The sequence below is a fragment of the Rosa chinensis genome, chromosome 3 (assembly GCF_002994745.2).
Source record: "Rosa chinensis cultivar Old Blush chromosome 3, RchiOBHm-V2, whole genome shotgun sequence".
Taxonomy (NCBI): Eukaryota; Viridiplantae; Streptophyta; class Magnoliopsida; order Rosales; family Rosaceae; genus Rosa; species Rosa chinensis.
The window spans coordinates 14161476-14177628 of record NC_037090.1 but is presented as its reverse complement, the minus strand read 5'-3'; the positions used below and the strand labels follow the sequence as shown (position 1 = coordinate 14177628).

The following is a 16153-nucleotide window of genomic DNA, read 5'->3' as shown; positions in this document are numbered from 1 at the left end:
CTTCTTCACGAAACTCAAAGGTCTTTGGGATGAAAAGGATGCTCTTTGTTCCTTTCCTCCTTGTACCTGTGAGGTTGCAACGGAGGTCAGACTTTCATTGAAACTCAAAAGACCATGAAATTTCTTATGGGGCTAAATGAGAGTTTGCACAAACCTGCAGCACCATAATAGGAATGGATCCTCTTCCCAATCTCAACAAAGCTTATGCAATGGTGTTACGCCAAGAGAAGCAGGCGGAAACTGCCGCGAACAAATCCACACTTCCATCAGAATCTTCTGCCTTTGCGGTCAAGCGAGTGAACAGAGCTTACAATCCTAAAGAAGGAGAGAACCGCAACTTCAATCCTAGTGCGGGAACATCAAGATTTTGTGAGAAGTGTGGGATGGATAATCACACTGCACGGTATTGCAGGGCACACTTGAAGTGCACATACTGCAAGGGCAAAGGGCACACCTACGCATACTGTTGCAGAAGGAAGAAGGATAATGCTGCTGCTGAAGGTGGACAAATTTTATCCAAGGCAAATCATGTTGAGGCACAAAAGGATGACAAAGAAGCTGCTTCTGTTAATTTTCCATTCACAAAAGAGGAGTGTCAACATCTTCTCAGCCAACTCATAACTCAAACAAATCCTGCATCTGCCAATTTGGTCGGTAACATCTCAAACTATGAGGAACTTTAAGTATAATCTACCATCTTGCACAAAACAGTAAAGAGCCAATTTGGATCCTAGATAGTGGGGCTAGCAATCATATTGTTTGCAGTCCTAGTTTGCTTACCTCATTTAAATTAGTACCTAATCAAAAATTAAACTCCCTGATGGAACCACAATACATGTCACTCATATTGGCACCGTTGTTTTCTCTCCCCATTTTGTTCTTCATAACATTCTTTGTGTTCTGCTATTTTATCTTAATCTGATTTCAGTGAGCAAGCTAGCATTCAATTCTTTCTATATTACCATTTTTCTCAGACACCTCTGTTTCATACAAGACCTACGATCGAGGAGGATGATTGGGACTGGAACTGAGAAGGAGGGACTCTACCACCTCAATCTGCAATGGGAAGGAACATGCAATGTGGTTCATGCGAGTTCGGATGCCTTGTGGCACCAACGGCTTGGCCATCCTTCAAATAAAGTTTCATCATTATTTTCTTTTCTTACAAATAAAGCTTCTGATTCAAACTCTTGTTCTATTTGTCCTTTAGCCAAACTTACTAGGCAACCCTTTCCTTTGAGTGTCAATTGTAGTGCATCTTGTTTTGATTTAATTCATGTTGATATTTGGGGTGGATATCGTGTTCCAACTTATTCGGGTGTGAAGTATTTTTTGACAATTGTTGATGACCATTCATGTAGCACTTGGGTGTATTTGATGGCACAAAAATCGGAAGCACGCACTTTGCTCATCCATTTCATCCATTTAGCTGAAACTCAGTTTGGTAAAATTGTTAAGGTCGTTAAAAGTGATAATGGTCCCGAATTCAACATCCCTGATTTTTATTCTTCTAAAGGCATCATTCACCAAACTAGTTGCGTCAACACACCTCAACAAAATGGTGTGGCTGAGCGCAAACATCGACATCTGTTAAACGTTGCTAGGGCTCTTCTTTTCCAAGCACATTTGCCCAAACCTTTTTGGGGGGATGCAATCCTCACTACGACTTACTTGATCAATAGGACACCAATTCCAAATCTTCAAGGTAAGACACCATTTGAAAAGCTTTTTAACAAGGAGCCTAATTATTCTCATTTAAAAGTTTTTGGCTGTAAATGTTTTGTGTCCAACCATCCTACACGTCCTTCCAAATTTGATCCAAGGTCAACTGAATGTTTTTTTGTTGGCTATCCAAATGGGAAAAAGGGATACAAGGTGTATGATTTGACAACCAAGCAATCCCTAGTTTCAAGGGATGTGGTCTTCGTTGAACAAGAGTTTCCTTTCCAAACAAATTTTGTTTCTTCTTCACCTCAAAATAATTTGTTTCCTTCTTTGACTCATTCCCCTCATTATGATGTTTTTCACACTCCACCTCCTACAATCTCTCCTTCGAATCCCACACAAGAGTCTCTGACGTCAGTTTCTCCTCCAAGTTCTCCCAATTTCGCCGAACATAATTCTCTTCTTCCAAATTCCCAAACTTCCGCTACAACTGATCTCCTCTCTTCTCCTTCCAAAACCGCCACTGATCATGCTGCTCTCATTCTCTCGGAACACCGTTCCTCACCTTCTCCTCCAACTCTAGCTACACCACATCTCCGCAAGTCCACTCGTGCAACCAAAATCCCCACGGCATTGCAAGACTTCCACATTGAAACAGCCCTTCCCTCACGACCCGCTCCGTCATCTTATTCGGATGAGGTTCACTCTCCTAGTACGGCTCATAGTCTCTCTCAGGTTCTTTCTTATGCCAACCTTTCTTCTTCTCATAGAACCTTTGCTACTAATCTTTCTCTGCAAACAGAACCAACTTCCTTTTCTCAGGCAGTTAAAGATCCTAAATGGAGAGAAGCTATGCAACTTGAGATTCAAGCGCTACAAGCCAATCGTACGTGGAGTCTAGTTCCTCATCCATCCCACAAACAACCAATTGGTGTACAAGATCAAGTATAATCCTGATGGAACCATTGAACGGTATAAAACGCGGTTAGTTGCAAAAGGATACAGCCAAGTCAAAGGTTTTGATTATCGGGAAACATTTGCGCCGGTTGCCAAACTCACCACAGTCCGGTTATTACTCAGTCTTGTAGCTCAACAGAATTGGCATCTCCACCAATTAGATGTGAACAATGCATTTCTTAATGGGGACCTTCATGAAGATGTGTACATGCAACTTCCACCTAGTTTAGAACGAAAGGGGGAGTATAGGGTCTGTAAATTACACAAGTCGTTATACGGCTTGAAGAAAGCCTCTAGAAAATGGTTCTTGAAGCTCTCCTCAGCCCTCAAGTTCGCTGGTTTTCGACAATCATGGTCTGACTATTCCTTGTTCGTCCGAAACTATGAAGGTATCTTTACAGCTTTGTTGGTTTATGTAGATGATGTGATTCTAGCAGGCAATAGTCTAGATGACATCACCAGAACCAAGAATTTTTTATCAAGTCATTTTAAGTTAAAAGATATGGGGCAGCTGAAATAGTTCCTCGGATTGGAAGTAGCAAGGTCTAAACGAGGCATTGTGTTGAGTCAAAGAAAATATGCACTGGAGATACTTGAAGACACGGGTTTTCTTGGCTTGAAACCCTCAAAGTTTCTAGTTGATCATAATACCGTTCTCACGAAGGCAGAAGGGAAGTTAATAGAAGATGCATCTCAGTATATGAGGCTTGTTGGACTCCTCATTTATCTAACCATCACACAGCCAGACCTTGTGTACGCAGTCCATATTCTCAGTATGTTCATGGACAAACCAAGACAGTCTCATTTGGACCCAGCATACAAAGTGCTGCGATATCTCAAGCAAACCCCGGGTCAGGGGATTTTTCTACCTTCTACAGGACCATTGGAATTAAAGGCATATTGCGATGCGGATTGGGCGCGTTGCAAGGACACAAGGAGGTCGACAACAAGCTACTGCATCTTTCTTGGAGATGCTCCCATTTCATGGAAGACTAAGAAGAAAACAACGGTTTCGTGTTCGAGTGCGGAAGCCGCGCGAGTATCGGTCTATGGCCACCACTTGTTGTGAGATTACTTGGTTGTTATACCTCTTGAATGATCTGAATGTTAAACAGGTGCAACCGGTCAAGTTGTTTTGTGACAACAAGGCAGCCATACACATAGCATCTAATCCCGTGTTTCATGAAAGAACCAAACACATTGAGATCGATTGCCATGTTGTACGAGAGAAGCTGCAAAGGGGATTGGTTGGAATAGTTCGAATCAGTTTACTGTGTTGCTACGCAAGTTAGTAGTGATCAACATCTGCACTCCTAACTTGAGGGGGAGTATTGAAGGAAATGATCCCAACTAATTCTATAATTATCTTGTATTGAGTAGATAATCTTTTGTAGTTATTATCTTTGTTGTGCTTACCTAGAATAGCTCTTAGATGTGAGGATATCAGAATAACAGTAGTTGTATATATATATGTCTTGTAATCTTGTTTGAGAAATATATAGAAGTATTTAACACCGCAATTCTGTTTAAATCGGTTATGCCTATTCTAGGTGTTTGATTACTTTAGCAATGAACTTCTACATTTTGACTTGTTAATTGTTATTAGGGATTTTATTTCCTTAGATTAACACAGCCTCTGTATTTTTTATTTTTCATATGTTTGCACTTAACCAGGGATACAAATAGAGACTTTGCCTTGGTGGATTACAATGTAGTGCGGAAAAATGCTGGAGTTCAATGCCTCTTGGTGATGGTGTCAACTCGACGATTGTTTACTGTGCTGATTTGCTGTTAGGACCTAGGATATTGGAGAGTAAGGTAGAGAAAAGTAATTGCCTGGAAGAAGAAATCATGTCAGCAGAGCAATTGAAGCATGAGGAGAGATCAATGGAAGCATCATCATGTCAAATGGCTATGGAATTGAAATGTCAGCAGAGAGATATAGTTGCTGCAAATATTTGGTCCAGATGGCCAATGAAGATTCTGCTTTGCTTCATCACAGATTAAGTTTGCTTGGAGTGAAGCGTAGCATGAAAGGGAAACCGAGAATGAGGTGGGAAACGAAAGGTGATAGAATAGGAGTGGGTGATAATGATTCAAAAGGGGCTAGGAGAGGGGGCCAAGTTTATTGCAAAGCGTCAGCAAGCTGCGTTTGGAGGTCAGACGAATGATGCAGATAGTGTAGTCTTAGCTTTATCAGCAGTGCTATGTTCTGGAAGGAGAAAGAATAGACAGATGAACATCGGTATGAAACTGTCTTCAATCCAACCAAATTATATAAATACTAGTGTCAGTGATAACAAGGATAACAATTTATGTGAAGCGTGTGGAGTTTTGGATGGTGATGAGCTAACTAGTAGATGGGGAAACGATCATCGCAAGTCATTTAAAGCTTGTGTTGAGGGTTGTCATGATAGATTAGGTGTGTTGAGAGAAAAAAAATGTGGATGTTGCAGGCTCAGTAAACATACCAAGACATGTGAAATATACTGTTAGTGAGGAGGAGGAAGATAATTTGTATGAGGCACGGCAGTTTTTCGATGGTCATGAGCTGACTGAGAGGTGGGAAAACAATTATTAGAAATCAGTTGAATCTGGTCTTGAGGACCGTCATGATAGATTAGGCATGTTAAGTATAAAGAAGAGGAAAAGAGTGGCAGGATCCTACTTTTAAAAAGATGCCGAGGATGTTGCACTACCAGGGAAAATACCATTGAAAATGCCCTTGAAATTAGCAGTTCCTATTGTTGAGAGAGTTCATCCAGTTGGAAGCCCTACTGCACCACCTCTGGTTTTGATGAGACCAACATTAAACAAAAGGAAAAGGTTTAGGGGTGTGGGCCGTAGGAGGAGCATCGCAACTATCAGCCCAAGCTCTGAAAAAGTAAGAGCTTACTTTCATAACGAGGAAGCTTTGAGGTACTTAGTCCCTGATAGGGGATTTTGTTACACAGCACTGGATGGTATAAAGTCTGCAGTCGCTCCTCTACGAAAGGTGACCAACATACACCGAGACCATGTTATGCTTAAAGCTGATAGGCCGCATGTTGTTTCTGTCTGCTGTCTTGTGCGGGATGCAGCTACTAGATTGCCTGGAGGTATGGATAGCAGAACATATATATGTACTCTCATGTGGGACTCACAGTATCTAGTCGAAGAACTGATCAACAACTTCATCATTTTGCTAGCAAAGGACTAGACAGGCTGCACTATGAAGTTGATCCCTACGTCAAGTATGATGGGAAGTTGTGGGTTTATTTACATCGAAATAGAGGGGAGGAGGACTTTGAGGATGATGCTACGTTATGTTCTATCTACTTAAGGAGAAAGTGATGAGAAGTATTATTGGAGCAATTCACGGAAGAAACTTGCACGTTATTCACAATAGGAAATGATAGAAAGAAGCTAGCTCTTTTGTTTTGGTTCGAAGAAGACTTGAACTCTCGTCATAGGTGCCGCAATAAATGCTGGTTTTGTACATGAAGTTATAAGGTCTTTCATTTTGATTCTGACAATGGAAGTGAAGATTGTTCCTTACAGTCTAAAATCTCTCCAGAAAAATCAAACAGTGTTGTGGCACAACCTCCAAAACAGAAATCCAAACATTTCATAAATTGGGGAGAGAACGTCTCAGGGCATAAATTGGTGTCTCCTGATGCAAAACAGTCTGCTAAAAAGACAAATGATTTGAAATTGGTCATGCCAGAAGTTTGAAAAAAGCATTTCCACACTCCAAAAAGGTTGCCGATTAAGGTGAAGTGTAGACCAAAATACCTTGTTATTGGTCATTGTAGTATTGTATTGGTTAGGCATATTGAATATGTCAACAAGACTATTAACATACTCGATGGATCTTGTACTGTTTGTAACTGGCATATGTGACTGAAGAAACTTTTCATGATCTTGATGTTGTAGGACTCTACTTGGCACGACCAGGGAACACTATGTAAACCGACTTTGAGTAGCTTGGTAGTTTTGGTGGTTGTAACTTTCGGTTGTGCATTTATTCAGGTTTTGGTGTAGGATTGAACTCTCTTATCTGCAGCTTAAATTTGTGACAATAAAAACTAAGTGGTACTAATACACAAACTTTAGTCAGTACGTAGGTGCTCAATTGCTTATCAAGTCTCTTTCTCTTTCCTACAACGTAACTCTCAAATTGGACAACCAGATAGAAGATTTTTTAGGAACGTCTTTTTGCCTTGAAGATGTGGATTTACTAATACAAATAATAAGTAATGCGCCTTTGTTAGATAGTGTGTCGTCATCATGTTATGTTGTGAAATTGATAATTAAAAAGATCACAAATTACGGCTTCATTTCATCAACGGTCTTGAAGTGAAAACTATTGTATGGTCCATGACTATCACATATTCCTGATCCCGACTACTATGACGACAACACGTGTATACATAGACAAAAATAAAATAAGAAAGAGAAAAAATGAACCAATTTATATCAAATTATAGGTCATATGACCTAATCAAGTTGTTCCAGATCACGGCCACGTGGTGGTCTGAGACTACATATTAATCTCTCCATGTTCACTATATATACCTTTGTACAGGCCCGATCAAGAGAGGATGTCCGCACTTTCGCTAAAGTGCGGACGACGGCGCTGCAACCCCACTCAGGACTTAACGGCTCGAATAGGGCCGGAAGGAGGCCGGAAGCATCCCAGACAGCTTCTGGACGGCGATCGAGGTTGGAGGAAGTCGAGGTTACAGGTTTCTGGGCAACAATCTCACCTGCAACTACAACCTGACCTGCAGCGCTGCAACCTCGTCGCCGGTGACTCCACCCGACTGCAGACTGGTCCGTCCGACCCCTGGCCTCCCTCCGACAACTAGCACCGCACCGTCGTGGCCTGAGTTGGGCTGCAGCGCCGTCGTCCGCACTTTAGCGAAAGTGCGGACGTCTTCTCTCGATCCTCTCCGTACCTTTGTAATGGCAAAAGTTGTTGTTAATATATACCTCTATCAACAAACCATTTGTCACCAAAAGTTATTATTCTATATACATACTTTCGCCGCAAATAAATCGTCTACCGTAGTAACCGTTAACAAAAATTCATCAACAAAAGTAATTGTTCAAAATATAGATAAGACAATATTATCCCTTTTTTTTTTTATAGAATAAGACTATATAATCCCTATCGGAATCTAAGCCTCAAAAACTAGGTCAGAATCTTCCTTTGATCCTAATCTAATCACTATCTGCCCACTAATCTAATCAAAGTTGACAACTTGCTAATTGCTTGCTATATTACCGTCTTGTCCTTTGACCTAATTTCCACAAGTGTCAACATCATCCTCACTGCCAACGTGTCACCAATCATTCTGTTCCACATAAAGCTTCCTCGTCTTCCTCAGACGTCATATATAAACCCCCATTTTTTCCTCAGCAAGAAATGAAAAGAATCTGACCAAAAAAAAAAACATGAAAAGAAAGACGTACTCTCTGTAATTCTCTAGGGTTTTCGATCAATCAAATGCTCCGTACATAGGCTTTGAGTTTCCGTACTACAAAAGCCCAAAGATTCTTGGAGTGGCTATCTAGGTACTGGACAACTCTATCTTTCTTGCTATTGAGGCTTTTGCGGTTAATTTTTCGGTTTATTGCTCAATGAATCCAAATGGTTGTATCATTTTCTCTATGCCTGGTATTTCGAATTCTCGATTTTGTAGAAACTGAATTTCATGGAGTACGTTTTAGGTAGTGACAACTGACAATGAAATATAGGTTTAGGTTTGCAATGGTGATTATGACTATTGTACGTAGTTGTTTGATTTTTTAGGTTCTCTTTAGAATAAACTTCACAGTTTGACTTGCTATTAATCCTTACACTATTATAATTTAACACAGAATTTGAATTTTATTTTCCCGATGTTTACACATACCAGGGATACAATTTTGGAGGTCGTCGTGCCTTGGTGGATTATGATGTAGTGGAGGAAATTGCTGGATGCCTCTGTAAGAAGTGGTGATGCTATTTCACTCTGTTAGCTAAAACTAGGATTTTCCTCAATGGAGGCCTTTGACTCTGTGTGATTGAAGAAGCAAGGAAACCGGAGAGCAGGGTTGAACAAAGTCACGCCCTGGAAGCAGAAAGCATGTTGGCCAAGCAATTGAAGCATGAGGAGAGTTCAATGGAAGGATCATCATGTCAAATGACTACTGGATGGAAATGTCATCAAAGGGAAATAAATGCTGCACATATTTTGGTACAGATGGCTAATGAAGATTCTGGTTTGCTTCGTCACGGGTTAAATTCGCATGGAGTGAAGCATAGCATGAAAGGGATGCTGAGAATGAGGTGGGAAACGAGAGGTGGTAGAATGGCAGGTGATGGTCATTCTGAAGTGGATGGGAGAAAGGCCAAGTTTCTGGCAAAGGGCCAGCAAGCTGCCTTGGGAGGTCAGATGAATGATGGAGATAGTGTAGTCTTGGCTTTATCAGCAATGCCATGTCCTGGAAGGAGAAAGCATAGAAAGATGAACATCGGTATGGAACTATCTTCTCTTGGACCAAAGTATATGAACTGTAATGTCAGTGAGGACAAGGATGACAATTTGTTTGAAGAGTGTGGAGTTTTTGATGGTGATGAGCTGACTAGTAGATGGGGAAACAATAACCAGAAATCAATTGAAGCTGGTCTCGAGGATCCTCATGATAGATTAGGCATGTCAAGGATAAAGAAGCGGAAAACAGTGGCAATATCCTGCTTTAGTAGAGAAACTGAGGATGTTCATCGCCACTATCATCATGTTGGAAGCCATCCTGCTGCACCACCTCTGGTTTTGATGGAACCAACATTAAACAAAAGGGAGAGGTTTAGGGGTATGAAACGTAAGATGAACATCGCCACTATCAGCCCAAGCTCTGAAGAAGTAAGAGCTCACTTTCGCAAGGAGGAAGCATTGAGGTATTTAGTCTCGGATAGGGGATTTTGTTACACTGCTCTGGATGGTAGAAAGTCTGCAGTCGCTCCTCTAACAAAGATGAAAAAGATTGCCCGATATCATGTTATACTCAAACCTGATAGGCCGCGTCATATTTACACCCTGTGTCTGGTGCGGGATGCAGCTGCTAGATTGCCTGGAGGTGTGGGCACCAGAGCAGATATTTGTACACTCATGCGCGACTCACAGTATCTAGTAGAAGACACCTCCGATGAACAACTTAATCAAGTTGCTAGCAAAGGACTGGACAGGCTGCACTATGAAGTTGATCCCTGCGTCAGGTATGATGGGAAGTTGTGGGTTTATTTACATCGAAATAGAGGGGAGGACGACTTTGAGGACGATGCTACATCATCTGCCTATGTAAGAAGAAGGTACCGCGGAGTGTAATGGAGCGATGCATCTGTTCATGGAAGAAACTTGCACATTATTCAGATTAGGAAATGATAGAAAGCAGCTAGCTCTTTTGTTTTAGTTCAAAGACGACTTGAACTCTCGTCATAGGTGCCGCAATGTATCCTGATTTTGTACATGAAGCCATTACAAGGTCTTTCATTTGATTCTGATATAGCAACTAAAGATTGTTGCTTACAATATAAAACAATAGCACACATTTTTCCCTTTTTTTTTTCTTTTTTTCTTTTTTCAAATGTGTGCGGTAGAAACCTATATATAGTTTGGCTCTAAAGCTTCATTGGCATTGTTCTGAGGAATGAATGAATGGAATTCTCTTTCAGATTGGGGAAGAAACTATCTCAGTCTTTTTTACACACAATTTCTGGGCACTTGAAGCTCTCACCTTCTCGAAATCTCACACAAATATTACAAAAATCCAAGAACCAATCCAACGCTCTGAGAGTTCTTGACCTCATCACCCCAAAACCAACCTCCACTGCATCTCGTCGCCAAGGCCATCTTCGCCTCATTCAGGACGTTCTACACTCAGATTCCGATCAACTCAGCAACCCTTCTTCTTTCTCTGGTTCTCATTCATCAATACAGTTCTCTAATTTGTTTGATCAGCTATTCGATTCTAGCCCAGTTGATTCTCATTCATACCCAGAAAGCTTTACAATTGATGCGAGTGTTATTTCACATGCTATAAGCTCTTGTGGGTCTAAGCGTGATCTTCGTGGTGGGGTTCAGCATCACTGCGCTGCAGTACGAAGTGGGTTTGGGGCCAATGTTTATATAGGAAGCTCTTTGATACATTTGTACGGTAAATGCAGTGCGTTGGAGAATGCGTATAAGGTGTTCGATGAAATGCCTGTGAGAAATGTGGTGTCATGGACGGCGATTATTTCAGGGTTTGCACAAGAGTGGCAGGTTGATGTGTGCTTGGAGCTTTTCAGTGAAATGAGAAGCTCCGGATCGAAGCCGAATGATTTTACGTATGCAAGTGTTCTGAGTGCTTGCACAGGCAGTGGAGCTCTGGGGCAAGGGAGATGTGCTCATGGCCAAACGATTCGAATGGGTTTCGATTCGTATGTTCACATTGCTAATGCTTTGATGTCTATGTACTGCAAATGTGGCGCTGTTAAGGATGCGCTTTACATATTTGAAAGTCTGGATGGCAAAGACAATGTGTCTTGGAACTCCATGATTGCAGGGTATGCCCAGCACGGCCTTGTGCTGCAGGCCATTGATCTTTTTGAAGAAATGAAGAATCGAGGCGTGAAACCCGACGCCATTACTTTACTCGGGGTGCTCTCTTCGTGTCGCCACGCGGGTCTTGTGAAAGAAGGCTGGCATTACTTCAATTCGATGGTCGAAGAACATGGCATTCAGCCTGAACTAGATCATTATTCGTGCATTGTGGATCTCCTTGGTCGGGCAGGTTTATTGGACGAGGCTCGAGATTTTATTGAAAAGATGCCTATTCGTCCCAACGCCGTTATTTGGGGCTCGCTTCTTTCTTCTTGTAGGGTTCATGGGGGCGTCTGGATTGGCATTGAGGCTGCAGAGAGCAGGCTGTTGATGGAGCCAGGGTGTGCTTCTACCCATGTGCAATTGGCAAACCTGTACGCTAGTTTGGGTTGTTGGGATGAAGCAGCAAGAGTAAGAAAACTGATGAAAGACAAGGGAATCAAGACAAGTCCTGGGTTCAGCTGGATTGAGATCAGTAACGAAGTTCACAGATTTAGAGCAGAAGACAGTTCAAACCCCAGAATGATTCAAATAATTGGAGTCTTGGATAGTTTGGCAGACCACATGGTCCGCCTCAAAACTTCAGGTTGTGAGCTTCAAATGCAAGAGGAAGAGGATGCTCCATGATGCTTTATATATACCAGTTTTAACTTGTATACCATCCATTGGAGGTTGAATAGAAAATTCCTGTAGATTGTGCCCTTACCACACTATGCAAATGTAATCCAATAACGGTGTAATATAGGCAATACGATCACATTTTTCTGTGATATATCCAACACTTCCCTAAGAATTGAATGGAGAACCCATTTTCACAAAGACCAACAGTTTTCCTCCCTTGAAAAGAGAGATAATTTAGAAACCATAAGCACATTTGCAATAAAGGGAAAATTTTCAGCATGCTATAAGAGGGTAGAATATCTAATGTTTAAAGACTGCATGTCCATGACAATTAGAAAGTAAAACTACATATCCTATCCTCCATCTTATGTCTCCCAGCCTTGCTACACTGACAGGGAATGAAGAAACCAAAACACATTACTGGAGAACACGCATCAAGACTTGATTATTTTGAATGAAGCCTTTGTTCTTTGTGATGTATGCATTCATCGCCTGGATTTGCGAGGGAAAGCGAACAGTGGCCATTCTAATGGGTTCCGGGAAAGCTGCTCTGCAACGTAATTTTCAATAAAATTTTTGTCAAGATCAATTAAAGATATATGTAATACATTATACACAATAAACTAGGCACTAACTTCATAAAGAGTTGAACGGAGGAGGACACATAAGGAGTCCCAGACAGAAAGCGCTCCACGTCTTCCGTATTTGCAATTCTAGGGATTCCCTCTATTAAAACCTGATAAAAGCATGGAAGGGCATAAAAGGATTGCGGAACATGGCCGACAAATCATATATTCATGGCATACATTTGACACAGGAAAAACAAAACCTCCAAATTTTACATTCAATCAAATCTTTCAGATAGGTATACTCAAACATAGTAAACCAGAAGATGCCTCTATCATGCCAGACTACAGCAGTGGGGTAACTTGTTCTCTCTCTTTTTTCTTTTTAAGGGGATTCTATTTTCACTTGAGCTCAAGGAATAGGCTAACTACCTCATAACTAAGTGACACAAAGATTCTTCCTTGAACCTGTATAGGCCTTCACTCTCATGTATCCACATAAAGACCAACATGAATTGTACACAAATGTCAAGCTGCCAGTGGCATGTATATCTCACCAGGCTTTGAAATTATTTAGGCTTCCACCGCCAGGTAGTATAAAGTGTACTCAAACACCAATATATCAACAGTGCTCACAGCATTATGAACCTAGTGCTACTGCTTGGTCCACCTAATTTCAACGACAACTGATTCTTTCGTTGCTTTAAGTAACACCCAAAAGACAAACTTTACTCTAATTAAAAGGAAAAAGCAATCAAACATTTAGCTATACACCAAAAAAAACATAGAAAACATAACCCTTCACTTACAGTTTTTCCATCATAATGAGTTACGGCATCCCACCTCTGTCGATCGGACTGTCATCCATTAACCAAGCATCAGCAGTAAATACATACGTACTCGAATACAAGATAGGCAACAGTTACATACTAGCAAAGTACTCATGGCAGCATTACCCTTTCCAATCTGAACACCTGGCCCAATCGGCTAATCGCCCTAAATGCAGTCTCATAAGCTCTTTGCGAAGGAAATTGCACCATCCTAAGACCACAACAACATACATACCCAACCATCAAACAAACATATACATTGCATCTAAATGCATTACTAATAACTAGACAAATGAAAACCCCATTGAAAACTTACATTCCCGACGGCACGAAAGGCCCATTGTACTGAACTTTAACATCTTCCAGCCTCAGATTACAGCCTTCCAGCAAGTTCACAATGTCGGTCTTCAATGTATTCCTTGTAATCCCAAGCAATTTCCCATACACCACACCTGTAATTTCATTTAGATACCACATTTTAACCAACGAAATTGAAATCCTAAACCCTAAAAACCCTAACGAGATTTGTACCTCCGCTTGGGTTTTGAACAAATTGGTCGACCGTTGCATCCAGAGACGGCGGTGGTTGTACGGGTGCCGAGTCCTGAGGCGGTTGCCCCGCTTCCGTGGAGAAGCGTCTCTGCGGCTCGCGGAGGAGGGAAGGGAGGAGGCGGTGGTTTTGTGAACGGGCGGCGAGGGTTGACCTGATTGAGGTTCGGAGGAGTCCCAGCTTTGACATTTTTCCGATTTGGGGGATTTTCAAGGTGTCTGCTTCAGTGTGAGTGCTACTGGAGAGGAAGTGGCAGAACGGGCTCTGGTTTATTTGGAGGAGGACGGTGCTTTTCGTTTTGGAAATGAGAAATTGAAGAAGACGCCCATGAGGCCATGATGTTTATGAAATTTATGAGTTTCGCCCCTACCAACTTTGGGTCTGAAGATCGGCCCATTTTGTAAAGGAGTGAGGGAATGGCCCAGATTAGGGAACTAAACTTCATATGATTCCTTGGTTCTCTCTCTCTCTCTTTCTTAGAAGATGATTCCAAGTAGCCAAACAATTAGCAGTAAAATTTACTTCTCCAAATATGTGGTTGAAGGAAATAGTGTTAAAGGATTTCGATACATTCTTTATGACAAATTTGATTCTCTAAGGGATGGATGTCATTGTGCTCCACTACCTTATCAGTTTGGTAGTTTCCGAATAACTGAACATGCAGCTTATGAATGTAGTCACTACGTATCTCTATGAGGATCTAGATATGGAATATATATAAAGGTTCATAGTGAATTTCATTTACCCAAGTCAAGTGGCTGTAAACCACGGAACGCGTTTGCAAATAGATTGAAACGCTCACTGAGTGACTACTTGATTGGGAAGGGATGTGTCAATGATGAACTATGCCCGCACGTTTCTATGACAAGTTTTGGATTCTATTGCGGTTCATGTTGGTGACATGATCTTCATTGGAAGCCCTTAAAGAGTTAAAGGAAACCTCTGAAAACTTGAAATCCAAGTTTGAGATGAAGGATCTTGGGAGAACACAATTATGTCTCAGTTTGAAACTTGAGCATCGTGTTGATGGATGTTTAGGTGTTTTAACAAGGTCAAACCTTTAAGCACACCCATGATCGTTTGTAGTCTTAATCATAAAAAATATCCTCTTCGCCGAAGGATGATGACGAAGACGTGCTAAAGGCAGAAGTGCCCTACTTGAGTACAATAAGCGCATTATTGTACTTAGCTCAATGCACAAGATTAGACATTTAATTTGCAGTTAACTCGTTAGCTAAGGATAGCTCTGCGCCAACGCGACGTCATTAGACTGGTGTAAAAGATATCTTTTGATACTTGAGATGCACGATTGATATGAGCTTGCTCTATCCCTACAGAGAGATGATGGATTCGGACCCATCGCACACCAGAAACGCCACTAACACTGGCATGTGTCATCTATCTCCATCCCAAAACAACATTAGTGTTTTGGAATGTTTAGCTGATGCTGAGTATCTCTCTGACCCACACAAAGGTCGTTCCCAAACTAGTTATGTGTTCACCATGGGTAAGACAGCTATATATTGGAGGTCTACAAAATAAACCTTAGTCGCTATATCTTTGAACCATGCAGAGATTATTGCTCTTCACGAAGTAGTTCGTGAATGTATATAGATTTGCTCAATAATTACACATGATTGAAGCTATTGTGGTTTGAAGTTTACCAGAGATGAGCCTACGAGCACTTATAAGGATAATACCGCTTGCATTGAACAAATGAAAGGCTACATCAAAGGCGATAACACAAAACATCATTAACAACAACAGCCTCTCCTCAATATCAAAGTGAACTAGGTTCGATTTGAGGACGATGTGACAGACTTGTTCACTAAGTCATTGCCTAAATCCACTTTCGAGAAACATGTTGGTAGAATCATTTGCGGAAGTTTTACGAACTCCCATGATCATAGTCATCAAAGGGAGATGTCTACATGTTTGGTCTCAAAATATGAATGGTGTGTTGTACTATTTTTCTCCTTCGATCGAGGTTATTTTTGTCCCATTGAGTTTTTGTTACTCGGCAAAGTTTTTGACTAAGCAACGAGAGGAGCACCACATTTGGGCGACACAAACTCCTCCTTAAGGACACCTAGTTTGTGTGTCTGACCCAAACTCTAATTACTTGTCTGAGTTGTAATAGGGTTAGTTTTACAGATATTCTCAGAGATATCCTAATCATTATACGATTTAGTTTCCTTATAAGACGTAGATTTTTTGCTTATAATCCTCTATTTAAAGATACGCCTATTATCAATGAAAGTACAACTCATTATGTCAATTCTCTATGTTGTTCTCTATGCATGCCTTTTTCCTAAAACATGTCACACATTATTTAAAAATAATAATAATAAATTG

General features: G+C 41.1%; 3 protein-coding genes across 4 annotated transcripts; 2 read left to right on the top strand and 1 right to left on the bottom strand.

Moving 5' to 3' along the window:
- Positions 1-121: 121 nt before the first annotated feature.
- On the top strand, positions 122-1285 carry LOC121052139. Its single transcript, XM_040516205.1, has 2 exons — positions 122-650; positions 975-1285. Exons 1-2 carry the CDS (start codon positions 174-176, stop codon positions 1029-1031), a joined length of 534 nt encoding a protein of 177 aa, XP_040372139.1. The 5' UTR covers positions 122-173; the 3' UTR covers positions 1032-1285.
- A 6754-nt stretch (positions 1286-8039) lies between these two features.
- Positions 8040-11998, top strand: LOC112193532 (pentatricopeptide repeat-containing protein At2g37320). Its single transcript, XM_024333713.2, has 2 exons — positions 8040-8181; positions 8526-11998. Exon 2 carries the CDS (start codon positions 10305-10307, stop codon positions 11856-11858), a length of 1554 nt encoding a protein of 517 aa, XP_024189481.1. The 5' UTR covers positions 8040-8181; positions 8526-10304; the 3' UTR covers positions 11859-11998.
- A 22-nt stretch (positions 11999-12020) lies between these two features.
- Positions 12021-14124, bottom strand: LOC112193533. 2 transcript variants are annotated; one of them, XM_024333715.2, is made up of 6 exons: positions 13780-14124; positions 13565-13700; positions 13375-13459; positions 13228-13275; positions 12488-12588; positions 12021-12397 (listed from the first exon to the last, which is right to left on the bottom strand). In XM_024333715.2, the coding sequence occupies exons 1-6, from the start codon at positions 13985-13987 to the stop codon at positions 12379-12381; spliced, it is 597 nt and encodes a 198-aa protein (XP_024189483.1). In that variant the 5' UTR covers positions 13988-14124; the 3' UTR covers positions 12021-12378. The 2 variants fall into 2 exon arrangements, with proteins under 2 accessions (XP_024189483.1, XP_024189482.1); XM_024333714.2 differs by having other exon boundaries at positions 12021-12402; positions 13780-14122.
- Positions 14125-16153: the final 2029 nt, after the last annotated feature.